The sequence below is a fragment of the Yarrowia lipolytica genome, chromosome 1E, assembly GCF_001761485.1.
Source record: "Yarrowia lipolytica chromosome 1E, complete sequence".
NCBI classification, from domain to species: domain Eukaryota; kingdom Fungi; phylum Ascomycota; class Dipodascomycetes; order Dipodascales; genus Yarrowia; species Yarrowia lipolytica.
In genome coordinates this window covers 3,498,222-3,510,378 of record NC_090774.1, presented here as the reverse complement: position 1 = coordinate 3,510,378, position 12,157 = coordinate 3,498,222, and the positions used below count along the sequence as shown (strand labels likewise).

General features: G+C 47.6%; 7 protein-coding genes across 7 annotated transcripts; 3 read left to right on the top strand and 4 right to left on the bottom strand.

The window, feature by feature from the left end:
• Window positions 1-473: 473 nt before the first annotated feature.
• Window positions 474-819, bottom strand: YALI1_E35095g (uncharacterized protein; the record flags this gene model as incomplete). Its single annotated transcript, XM_068283153.1, has 2 exons — window positions 474-709; window positions 753-819. 2 exons carry the CDS (start codon window positions 817-819, stop codon window positions 474-476), a joined length of 303 nt encoding a protein of 100 aa, XP_068139254.1.
• Window positions 820-1,211: 392 nt separating this feature from the next.
• On the bottom strand, window positions 1,212-2,171 carry YALI1_E35082g (uncharacterized protein; the record flags this gene model as incomplete). The annotated part of the gene is made up of 2 exons (XM_504562.4): window positions 1,212-1,693; window positions 2,138-2,171. The coding sequence occupies 2 exons, from the start codon at window positions 2,169-2,171 to the stop codon at window positions 1,212-1,214; spliced, it is 516 nt and encodes a 171-aa protein (XP_504562.2).
• Window positions 2,172-3,672: 1,501 nt separating this feature from the next.
• Window positions 3,673-5,391, top strand: YALI1_E35067g (uncharacterized protein; the record flags this gene model as incomplete). Its single annotated transcript, XM_504561.3, has 1 exon — window positions 3,673-5,391. One exon carries the CDS (start codon window positions 3,673-3,675, stop codon window positions 5,389-5,391), a length of 1,719 nt encoding a protein of 572 aa, XP_504561.1.
• A 140-nt stretch (window positions 5,392-5,531) lies between these two features.
• On the bottom strand, window positions 5,532-7,646 carry YALI1_E35027g (uncharacterized protein; the record flags this gene model as incomplete). Its single annotated transcript, XM_504560.3, has 1 exon — window positions 5,532-7,646. The coding sequence occupies one exon, from the start codon at window positions 7,644-7,646 to the stop codon at window positions 5,532-5,534; it is 2,115 nt and encodes a 704-aa protein (XP_504560.3).
• Window positions 7,647-7,853: 207 nt separating this feature from the next.
• YALI1_E35023g (uncharacterized protein) lies at window positions 7,854-8,411 on the top strand (the record flags this gene model as incomplete). The annotated part of the gene is made up of 2 exons (XM_504559.3): window positions 7,854-7,867; window positions 8,006-8,411. The coding sequence occupies 2 exons, from the start codon at window positions 7,854-7,856 to the stop codon at window positions 8,409-8,411; spliced, it is 420 nt and encodes a 139-aa protein (XP_504559.2).
• A 306-nt stretch (window positions 8,412-8,717) lies between these two features.
• Window positions 8,718-9,170, bottom strand: YALI1_E35012g (uncharacterized protein; the record flags this gene model as incomplete). Its single annotated transcript, XM_068283152.1, has 1 exon — window positions 8,718-9,170. One exon carries the CDS (start codon window positions 9,168-9,170, stop codon window positions 8,718-8,720), a length of 453 nt encoding a protein of 150 aa, XP_068139253.1.
• A 688-nt stretch (window positions 9,171-9,858) lies between these two features.
• On the top strand, window positions 9,859-11,451 carry YALI1_E35005g (uncharacterized protein; the record flags this gene model as incomplete). Its single annotated transcript, XM_504558.1, has 1 exon — window positions 9,859-11,451. The coding sequence occupies one exon, from the start codon at window positions 9,859-9,861 to the stop codon at window positions 11,449-11,451; it is 1,593 nt and encodes a 530-aa protein (XP_504558.1).
• Between the last annotated feature and the right edge of the window lie 706 nt (window positions 11,452-12,157).

Below are 12,157 nucleotides of genomic sequence, written 5' to 3'. Positions count from 1 at the left end.
ATCGGAACCCCCAACTCACACAGCCTCAGTCACCACACCTCGCAAACCCTGCTGCCTACTCACAGTAGCCAAATAAATACACCTTTGCCAGCCTCGTGTCTGCGCTCTCGATTAGCTACAGTAAATACAGTAATTACAGTACGTACTCCCAGAAGTCTACTTGTCGCGGATACGATGCAGTACACACTAACCTTTTGAAGTTTGCTGTGGAGTGAAAAAAAGCATTGACCACATGGTCACTAATCACGCCACGTTTAGATGGGAACGATGATCGATATCCATTTGATGGAGCCGTAAAAAGGAATGTGTTTGCGATATGTGTAACGATCGTAGCGAAATAATGTCTTGCAATAGGCTACTTGTACCGGTACTCATACTTATACTTGTAGGCCTGCAAGCAACTGTGAAGCACATCAAGGCGGATTACCGAAAACTCGAAAATCTGGACTGGAGCGGTTACTGGAGACACATATTCAAGTACGAGTAAACTTGCAGTTTATCGTACATTGTGTGGGTCCCGCACTCGCTATCTCACACGAACACACAAGCACAGTAAGTATACAGCAATGATTCCACCTCATCTCAAAGCCAGTGTCTATGAAATGCCTTGCTGTTTTTGACAATAGGGGTCGCAAATTACACAAACCCGACGTTTGAAAGGATTGGACAATTGTCAGACATTTGACTTCGTGCGTACATCTTCCTGATTCTTCTCAAAGAATAACCGAGCGAGTTCTTTCAGTTGTAGTAACCGTTACTGGTCCTCTCTACCTTGAACACAGTGATTACAGTAGCTACAGTACTTCCACATAAACTCATAATGGAGTTTATAGCGATATTAGTACAAGTAGCGTCAGGCACCATTCGGAAAAGAAAATAAGTGCATCTTGACGTAATCTACGAAGTGAGAGACGATGATGCAATTACAAGTAATCGCTACCTCTACCGGTGGCTAATTAACATAAAACACGCACAAGTAGCTACTTGTACGTCTAGGCTACCAGTGCTGCTACAGTATTTGATGTGGGTAGTGTCCTCGGATCGATATCAGGCTGCGAACTAAACAACACTCACTCAATAAAACACCCTAACTGCATATTTCAGATCTTCGATGTCTGAACATCAATTCGTCTACCTTCGTAAATTCTGCTTATAGGCACAGCTTGTCTCGTTAATAACAACAATCCACCATTACTTTTCTATGTATGTCCTTAAATGAAAGCGAGAACAGCAGCGGACAGAACAGAGAGGCCGAGAACGGTGTAACCGGTTCGGTAGACACCCTTGACAGTCAGCTCCTTGGTGAAATCCCACACAAGATGTCGGACACCGTTGAAGGCGTGGAAGGTGAAGGGGAATGCAACGAGAGCCTTCAGGGGGAGCTTGGCAACCAGGGGGACGGCGGCGAAAGTGTGGGCAAGGGTGGTAGAGTCAATGTGAATGCCAAGAGCAGGGCCAGCGGCGTAAGCGCACAGCAGAGCGTAGAGAGCACCACCGAGAGCGACACCGGTGACTCGGTGCAGACCAGAAAGGTACCAGGTCAGCTGGGGCTGGTAGATGTCGAGATGGGGGGAGGTGGGTCGAAGGGCTCGCTGCTTGTTAAGGATGTCCAGAGCCTCGGCAGGGGTGGTGGTCTGGGTCTGGAGGCATCGGTAGGCGGCAAGAGGACCCTGTCGGAGAGAAGGTCGAGCCACTGGGTTAGTATTATTCCAGGAGGTGCATCAGGAGATAAGCCATCTAAGAGAATGCGAGGTCGGACGTCGCGGTAAAGACAATTGTGTACATGAGTCTTCTGCAACAGGTAACATATAAGAATGGGGGTATATTTATCATTGTGATGTTATCTGTCGCGGGTTTCGTTTGTCGCGTTATGGTTGGTTGTAGTCACCTGGGGCGTGTACCTGTCGTGATTATGAGTACCAGACAGAACTAAGACGTCACGTAGCTCCGGGATGTCTTTTTGAGTCGAACTTGTCTCTCTGTATTGCCAGTTGTTTCAAGAATGCCACAGGCCTTCGCCCGTCTGCTCCGCGCGATCAAAGGAGCATCCATATTAGGAGGGTTTTGAAGTTCGACCTCTAGATTCGCGTATCGTATCTGCTCCACATCCGTCTCAATCTCCGCATCTGATACTCACCTCGGAAGGACTGCTGTGCAATAGTTCGGATCATTTTTTTTTGGTTGGTTAGTGATGGTAAATGGAGTTGTTCCCAAATGTGTGAATATACCTTTGTCCGGGGGAAGTAATGCGATGCATATGATTGGCTAGTGAATTTTTAGCCCTAACCCAGTGAGTGTGGAGAGCGGTGGTAAAGGCGTTTGAGGAGTGAAAAGGAGTGGTTTATAACGGAAAAAAGATACAAGATCAATAAAATAGGACCCCAGAAGCTCTGAAATGTTTCTGGGCGGAAATCGCACTTTTCCGAGCTGTCCCAGTTTTCCCCGCATATCATGGAGTCTCCATTATCGTGTATTTAATGCACTTCGCTGATTGGGACTAATTTTTAAGGTTGACTTAGTAAGCCTAGATCCTGAAGATGGCTTCAAGGCAGAGGTAGATTTGAGAGTTATCACTGCAACAGGAACAAGGGTATCAACGTTCAATATACCATTTTACAGAGAAAAGCCTCAGCTTTTTGTTAGATTTGATATTTTGTGATTCAATTTTTTCGAACTGTTTCCGTTATTAGTCTGAATCCTTTGGCTCCTTCATGTTTGGTGCAACTCAAGTCAGTGGAGTCGACATGTATAGTAAGTACATACTGTAATAGCACAAGTAGCACAATTTGACTTTTGCCACCAACTGTACTCTAGCTGCTACAAGTGGCAATCGCGCCGATAGTACGCTGTTCTAACGGCATTGTTCGAATGCCCGACAAATGTACTGGTACATTTAGTGATGGCCTCATGGCGTCTCGCGATAAGAGCTGTCCAACAGCACAGCTGAAGCACGATACGAGACGTGTGTGAGTAGTGTGACTACATGCATGAATGGTGTGGGTACTATGGTACTGTATATGCAGAGGATGCCGCTCTCTTTCTCTCTCTCTCTTTTCAGACTTATATATCCAGACTTATGACTGATAAAGAGCCTAAGCTTCAGAGCTGTGAACACGATTCTGATATCCTTGATGTGAATTTTTGAATGTTGTTTCGCCAAGTACTTTCGACGTAACGAACAGAGGGTCCCGAATGACTGTGGAGCCGTGTCTTGAGCTCAGTGGAGAGAGACCTGATCCATCATGGAGGCCCTTCAGAAATGCCCTATATTGCTCTCAAACAGTAGTGTCTGTATGAGTAGTCTCTTCCGCCAAGAAAATTACCCGCTATTAAGCTGCGATTTAATTCTCCAACCACAACTCACCACAGAAAACACGTGGGGGAGGTAAAAAGGACTTTAGACGTTCGGTATGAGCAATTGCAACCCATAAATATGAAAAATGAGGTGATTATAACAATCTGAAGCTGCTAGCGCCTCTTTATGACCATTTATACTCCTCAAAATGGCCGACTTGCCCACAGGGACATCTTTCAACTGCTTATCTGGAATCTTATCTGTATTAGACTATATCCTCTAATGAAAATGTCGATGACCTCAGCCGCTCATTCGAAAACTTCTTAAAAACGCACAAAACGTGGCAAGCTCTGCCCTGCATCATTAAACTGCTGTCCATGACGCTCAAACAAATCGGCAACTTCTTCGGAACCCCCGGTGTCGGCATATACCGCGATATCAAAGGTCGCTTACCATACTACATCTCTGATTGGAAAGATGGTCTCAATTACAGAGTCATCCCCAGTACAGTGTACATGTACTTCACTAACCTCCTGCCGGCAATTGCTTTCGCCCAGGATATGTTTGATAAGACACACAACGCCTATGGAGTCAACGAGGTGCTGATGGCCTCGGCTATGGGAGGAATAATTTTCGGCTTGTTTGCTGGGCAACCTCTATGTATTGTGGGAGTCACAGGACCTATCGCCATCTTCAACTACACAGTTTATGATATCATCAAGAACAGAGACACCCCATATTTCCCATTCATGGCTTGGATTTGTCTTTGGTCCATGGTTATGCATTGGTTCCTGGCTATTTTCAATTTCTCCAACGGTCTGAAGTGGGTCACTCGATATTCCTGTGACGCCTTTGGACTGTTCATCTCAATCGTCTACCTCCAGAAGGGTATTCAGATATGCACACGACAGTTTTCCGAAGTGGGGGACGCCTCTGGTTACCTCTCTGTCATCGTGGGCATGTGTATCATGATCTTTGGATGCACCACGGTGCTTATCGGAAACCACTCCACATTCTTCAAGGGTTGGATACGAGGAATTTTTGCCGACTACGGACTGCCCCTTTGTGTCGTATTCTTCTCTGGGTTCGTACATTTTGGAACCACCCTAGGTCACACCACTGTTCAGAAGCTGCCTACTACCAATGCATTCCAGCCCACCGACGAAATTAGAAATGGACCCGGGGGACACGGCTGGTTTATTCACTTCTGGGACATCAAGGTAGGCGACGTCTTTTTGGCTATCCCATTTGCGATTCTGCTGACTTTGCTCTTCTATTTTGACCACAATGTGTCTTCGTTGATATGCCAAGGCTCAGAATTCCCCCTCAAGAAGCCAGCATCTTTCCACTGGGATTTGTTTTTGCTGGGAATTACTACAGGAGTTGCTGGAATGCTTGGAATCCCTGCTCCTAACGGGCTCATTCCCCAAGCTCCCCTCCACACTACTTCCCTTGTTGTTAAGAAGGAGGTTTATATTGACGGAGAAGGACGTACTTATCCTGTCAACGACGAGACAAAAGAAATGGCAAAGGACGCGCCTAGTTCATATACTCTGCTAACCATCAACGAATCCGTTGTCGAACAGCGAGTCTCAAACTTCGCCCAGGGGCTCATGATTCTTGGTACTATGAGTGGTCCTCTACTGGTGGTTCTAGGCCTGGTACCTCAGGGTGTCCTGTCTGGTCTCTTCTGGTGCATGGGATTGACAGGAGTGTACAACAATGGTATCGTGGCCAAAGTGGTGTTCATCTGTACTGACGCAAAGTACATTTCTCATGAGAACGCTCTGTCACGAGTCAAACCAAGAAACCTGTACCTTTACACCATTCTGGAGCTGTGTGCATTTGCTGCAGAGTTCGGTATTACCCAGTGTATTGCAGCTGTCGGATTTCCTGGTGTGCTTCTACTGTTCGTGCTCGTGTCCTACTACATTCCACGATTCATTCCGGAGCCAGACATGTCCATTTTGGACCAACCTACTGCCGAGGGAGTGGTCATGGAAAATCTCCGAACTAACCGAAAAACGAGTACTGACGACGAAAAACATTCCGAGGAGGTGTCAACAAAAGAGGTTGAAGGTTGTCCAGCCGTATAAGCGTATTTAATTATTTATAGATAATGTTACTGGAACATATAGCAAGAATACTACATACTGTAGTTGAGCTGTGATTATCCTGGGTTATCCTGGATTTAATATAATTATGTATAATCATGATTATGTATAATGTGTTGCTGTTAGCTGGCCTGGTTACCATTGTTCTCCTTTCGCTCGTACAGCTCTAGGTTGAGAGCTGCCAAAAAACATGGAAAATCCTTCTTATCCTTCACCCAGTAATCCACAATGTTGCTGAACTCGTCAGTCAAAGGACTATCAATGACTCCGGCAAACTGACCCTTATGATTGGGGTCAGGCAAGAACGTGAACGAGTCTTCATCAGACTGAGCATACATTGAAGTGACCTTGACCTTTTTGTTTCGGAGGATGTCAATTTGGTATCCAGTTAGAGCATACACTGCTTCTCTAAATTCCAGCGACTTGACCGAGAACACCTCCTTGAGTCGTTGATACGACTTTTCCGTAGATGCCAGCTTATCTCTGACACCCTGGAGTTCCAGCTGCTTTCTCTCAAGTGAAGCCTGGGGTACAGACTTTGAGTTTTCGTTCTTGCCCATCAGAGCCTCGTTCTCAGCTTTAAGTGTGTCCAGCATGCTTTGCTTGACAGCTTCATGGCGAGAAGTTGGGTTCTCACGCAGCTCAAGAATTCGCACTCGTGATTCCTGGCTCTTCTCAAGACTCTCAAGCCGTGCCTCCAAGGCCTCCTTGGTCTTTGCAAGAAGTCTGGCCTCGACAGAGACCTCATCAAACTCCTGCTGAAGAGTCTGCAACTTACGTGTGTACTCAGATATGACTTCTGACGATACACTATCGTCTGCGCGAGGTCGTTTGGTACCTGCAGCAACAGTACACCCTTGCTCGCTTCTTGCCTCCTTCAATTCACCTTCCAAAACACTCTTCTCGTTCTTGACCGCTTCTAACAGTTTCTCCAGCTCGTCAATACGACCCTGCTTAACGTCAGCGCCAGCTGCTGTGACCTCCTCATCATCGTACGCCTTCAGCTGCTCTCTAAGGAACTTTGCCTCGTTGGCAGCAAGTGTGTGCTGCCTGATAGAGGTAGCAACTTTCTTTTTCTCTGTCTTGAGTTGGTTTTGGGCCAGCTGCAGCTCGGACTCAAGGGTGGTGACTCGCTCTTGCAATCTCGCATATGCTTCAGCTGTAGACCGGGTTTCATCATTCACTCCTGAACCGGCACGCTCCAACAAGCTAGCTTTTTCCATTCTAGCCTTGTTAAGAGCTGTGACAACCTCCTCCACAGTTTTGAACTCGTCCGATTTTTCCAAATAGGCCTTCCACTTGGCGCTGTTCTCCTCATGTACCAGAATTTGCAACTGCTGTTCCGCTAGCTGTTGTCTGAGACCTTCCATGTTCTTCAATTTACCCTTCATGCTACTCAGATCTTCTTCATAGACCTGACTGAGCTGCTGTGCAGACTCAGCCGCCTCTACTCTCACTGTCAGGGCAGACACTTTCGCCTCCAGTTCTCGCGAATACTTGATCTGGTCAGAAAGTTGACTTTTAGTCTGCTCCACAGCCTCCAGATCTTTGGCCGACTGTTTGAGATCCAATGATTCGCCCTTCAAGGATTCTACCAGCTGCTCGAATTTAACCACGTTCATTTTAGCTTCTGTGAGGGCAGTACCTCTATTCTCAACCTCCTTGAGCAGATCGTCAGTCGTTGTAGATGCCGCCTTGATTCTGTGTTCGTAGTCTTCAATCTTGTAGTTCATTTCCGACACAAGAGCTCGGTTCTCCGATTGTAGATCATTCAGCAAGTCCTTCAATCCTTCCAGTTCATGATTCAATTCACGTCCATCAGCCTCATGCTGAGACTGAAGAGATCGCAATTCCTCTTTAAGCGTGCGATTTTCGTCTGAGAGTTCTTTTTGTTTGTTGAACAGAAACACCTGGTCAGACTCTGCTTGTTCAGCTCGATCCAGCTCTTTCTTGTGCTTGGCCTCCAGTTCTCGCTCCTTTTCCTCCTGCAGAATCTGAGCAACCTGTTGCTCCTGTTTGAGTGCCTCCAAATCATAGCGCAACTGCGAAATCGTTTTTTTAAGCCCGATCACGTCTTCTCTAGGGGTTCTTGAAAACCGACTTGCGGTGGATGGTGTGCCATGGAGCGAAGGTGTGGCGTGTGTAGATCGAACTGGAGAGGGGCGATTACTACTGAAGAGCGCTTTCCTGGGGGTTTCCGGATGCTCAATGAACGGCGATGAGGGAGTGTCCGACATTGCACCGTTGGGGTATTATGATGACTGTGGTCCGGTGGTTTTGGTAGGTGTGAGCGTGATGTTGGTGGTAGAAATTAAGGTTCCTGAACGTCGTTGTCCCAGCAACCGGCCTTACGTTACCCTCATGCATCTTCCGAGCACGACGAGCTAATTACCTTGCCTACTTGACAGCTTAACCTCATCTAGAACACCAAAAACGACAACATAATGGCCGCCAAAATGTGAGTATGGGGAGGAGGAAGTGTGGGAACAACCGTTGTTTTGATTTAATCGCGGATTTGACTTACGTATTCCAAGCAAACGCCCAGAACCCCTAACTACATGGTCACGCAACCTCACCGTCCGGATTACTAACTCAGGCCCCGATCATTTCGACTCCTGGAGGAGCTCGACAACGGTGAAAAAGGAATCGGATCCGAAGCTTGCTCGCTAGGACTGGCCGATTCCGACGATATCGAAATGACTTTCTGGAACGGAACCATCCTCGGACCTCCCCACTCTGCCCACGAGAACCGCATCTACTCGTTGACACTCGAATGTGGCCCCGATTACCCCGACCAGCCCCCCACCGTCAAGTTCATTTCGAAAATCAACATTCCCTGCGTTAACCAGCAGAGCGGCGTGGTGATTCCCGCCAACCTGCCATGTCTCGCTCACTGGAAACGAAGCAACACGATGGAGACGGTGTTGCTGGAGCTGCGAAAGGACATGGGCCAGCCCGCCAACAGAAAGCTGCCCCAGCCCGCCGAAGGCAGTACTTATTAACCATTGCATTAGAGTAACAGAGCATGAGCACGAAAGAAGTACTGAGAGTACGGTATCCTGACACACAGTAGAGTGGCAGTGGAGTCTTGGGGTCAAAAGAGAACTGCCCAAGAACATCGTAGATCTTGATAACTTATATTAGTACTATTTACAAAGGTGACATCGTAGAGGGTTTTCCTAGGCGTTCAATTTAGGAGTGGCGTCTCTCCCCGATGCTTAGAAAGTGACAGCTGTGAATAGAGTGGGGGAGGGTGGGATAGACTAGTGTGAGATAAAGTCCAAACTCGTTCTCCAATCTGTGCTTACCTAAACAGGCTTCTCATACTCCTTATTTTCAGCCAGCTTCATCGCCGATCTGAAGTCATCCAGCGGGTCGATATCCCGAATGTTTTTCAATGGGACGTTCTGTGATTTTGTCGTCACCTCATACAACTGCTCTCGTCCGTTGACCTGACATGCTCGAAAATATCGTGTGAAGGGAATCAGGAGCTGTACTCCATTTGCGGTTTTTGATTCATACTGTACCAGCTTCTTAAGAGGACACTCGTCCACGTGTTTTGGCATCTTTGCGCGAGCCTCTTCCCTAGTGAGTACTTTTATCGGCGGTGACATGGTGTCGGTGTATTGTAGATCGAGATGGCTGAGGGATGCGATCCTGAACTTGATCAGTCCAGTGGAGGCACGTATGCTGCTTCCTGAGCCGCATGTGTGATTAGTCAGCCATACAGAAAGAATAATAGAAAGCCTACTGTACTCCATCCCTTATATGGTTTCCAATTGCCCTGACAGAGCTCTTACACCTACTGTACATTATGAGTACATACTCGTACGACTATATGGCTCATGGCAAGGCATGAATCCATATTCTGGGACTGTGACAACCCAAATGGCTATTGTAAATGAATGCTTGATGTGAAATTAGCGAGGTTACTTTTACTGTAATGGTTATCTGTAGGGTCCCAAGAAAAAAAGAACCTCTTTGAAGCTACATTCTCCATCTGCCACGAAGAAGAAATTAATGCCTCTTTTTCCCACGCTCCTCAATGCCAACTTCTCCTCACAAACTCCCCAGCAAAGTTACATTACTGAGGTAGCATTGTCGCTCGTATTATCGCTGGAACAATAGGTGGTGAGTATTAATAGCACGCATGATGATGGAGGAGTGCCTTGGCAAAGAGTGGCCGTACAAACAAAGCATAGGCTCAATCACAGCTAAAGACTCTCCACAAACACAAAAGTCGTGAGTCAATTTTTTTTCCCTCTTCTTTTTCCGTTTTCTGCCATCCCATAATACCAACAACGCTTCTATCCTCTCTCGCTCCCGTGCCGTTGCCTGGCAACCCTAACTCCGTTTACCTCGCATCAACCAGGCTAACCATAAACGTGTGTAGTTCCGGCATTGCCTGTCTGGCCTCTCAACACTCTAACCTGCACACCACCTCACAAAATGTCCATTGACGATTTCTCCAAGGACCATCCCAAGCCTGACGGCATCAATTTCGGCTACGGAACCGCAGGCTTCCGAATGAAAGCCACTCTGCTCGACTCAGTGGCCTTTCGAGTCGGTATCCTCGCTGCCCTTCGATCTCAGTTCAAGAAGGGCCAGACCATTGGTGTCATGATCACCGCCTCCCACAATCCTCCCCCTGACAACGGAGTCAAGCTTGTTGATCCTCTTGGATCCATGCTCGAGGCATCATGGGAGGTATATGCCGCCGAGCTCGCCAATGCCCCTGATAACCAACTCCAGGCTAAGGTTGATTCTCTGGTATCGAAACTGAACATCGATACAAGCGTGAGAGCCCATGTGGTCATTGGACGAGACTCCCGAGAGTCTGGGCCCGCCCTCGTGGCAGCGCTCGAAGATGGTCTCAAAGCCATGAATGCGAACTACAACAACTACGGTCTGCTCACCACCCCCCAGCTCCACTACATTACCCGTGCAATCAACACCAAGGGCACTCCTGACGCCTACGGGGCCCCCACTGAGGAGGGCTACTACGAGAAGCTCGCCAACGCTCTCAAGAAAGCTGTTCCTGATCTTGATGAACCACTCAAGTGCGTTGTTGACTGTGCTAATGGAATTGGAGCTCCCAAGCTCCGTGCCCTGGCTGCCATGCTGGATGGAACTCTGTCTGTGACCATTGTCAACGACCAGTATAAAGAACCGCCCATGCTGAACATGGATTGTGGTGCTGACTACGTCAAGACTAACCAGCGTCTTCCCAACGGTGTTACCCCCGAGCCTTACCAACTGCTTGCTTCCTTCGACGGAGACGCCGACCGAATCGTCTTCTCCTACGTGGACGACAAGAAAGCTTTCCATCTGCTGGACGGAGACAAAATCGCCACTCTGGTTGGCATGTACATCACTGAGCTGTCCAAGGAAGCTGATCTCGATCTGTCTGTCGGAGTCGTCCAGACCGCCTACGCTAACGGTTCCTCCACAAAGTATATTGTTGACAACCTCAAGGTGCCTGTTGTTTGCACTCCCACCGGTGTCAAGCACCTGCATCACGCTGCTGAGGCCTTTGACATTGGTATCTACTTTGAGGCCAACGGTCACGGAACTGTACTCTTCTCTCCTGCTGCTCAGATCAAGCTTCAGACTGCTCCCGAGGACTGTGGACCCGTCCAGCGACGGGCCATCGACTCCCTTCTGGCTCTCTCTGATCTTATTAACCAGACTGTTGGCGATGCCATTTCCGACCTGCTGCTGGTATTGGTCGTCCTGGCTATCAACCGATGGGGTCCTGAAGAGTGGGACTCAGCGTACAAGGATCTGCCCAACCGTCTGGACAAGGTTGTTGTCAAGGATCGATCTCTCTTCAAGACTACGGATGCTGAGCGACGTCTGACTTCCCCTCCTGGCCTTCAAGACAAGATTGACGAAGTCGTCAAGATGTTCAACCAGGGCCGATCTTTTGTCAGAGCCAGTGGTACTGAGGATGCTGTCCGAGTCTACGCCGAGGCTGCTTCTAAGGCTGAGGCTGATGCTCTTTCTGGACGAGTTTCTCAGTTCCTGCACGCTTTCCAGTAGAGTAGCTACCATAGAGAAATAAGGGGGGTGCTTCGTGAAGCACACATTGGGCACAAAGATAGTGGTTGCTCGTATTAAATGATGACACCTTAAAATACCCGACTACAAGTGCATATGGTCCAGTGATAATTTATGGACTAGATGCTCAATGTCCCGTAGGCGTAATAGATGTCCTTGTGCATGTGTGTGTGTGTTGAACAGTAGCTAGAATAACCTATACAGTATTGTAGAAACGGCATAAAGAATAAAATACACTGGTATGTACTGTAGAGCGGTAGCAACTTCCAGATCGTTGTGCCTGGGACTTTGCTATTATCCAACACAAGTTGCCCATATTTTCACTTCCTTCAATGATGGGGTTGGGATAAAGCCACCCTTCATTATACAGTAGTACATACATACATTTGAACTCTAACTCCGAGATCAACAAGCATCACACGATCGATATAAAGGAGAGACCGTTTTGTATATCAAGGAACGAAGGGAATAAGCCAGCCAGATGACTTTCATGTCAATATCTACCGGTATATTTAAACAAACCTCACTGCTTGTCTCAACCTATGTACCAGTGGTGTGTACTTACGCTTACACCAAGACATCGTATCTCTGTCCACCAAATTTACACTCAATTACGTAAAGGGTTATTTTTGCAGGTTCGATAGTGCGATACCAGACTTGAGGACAATCGAAATAATAATAACGAATT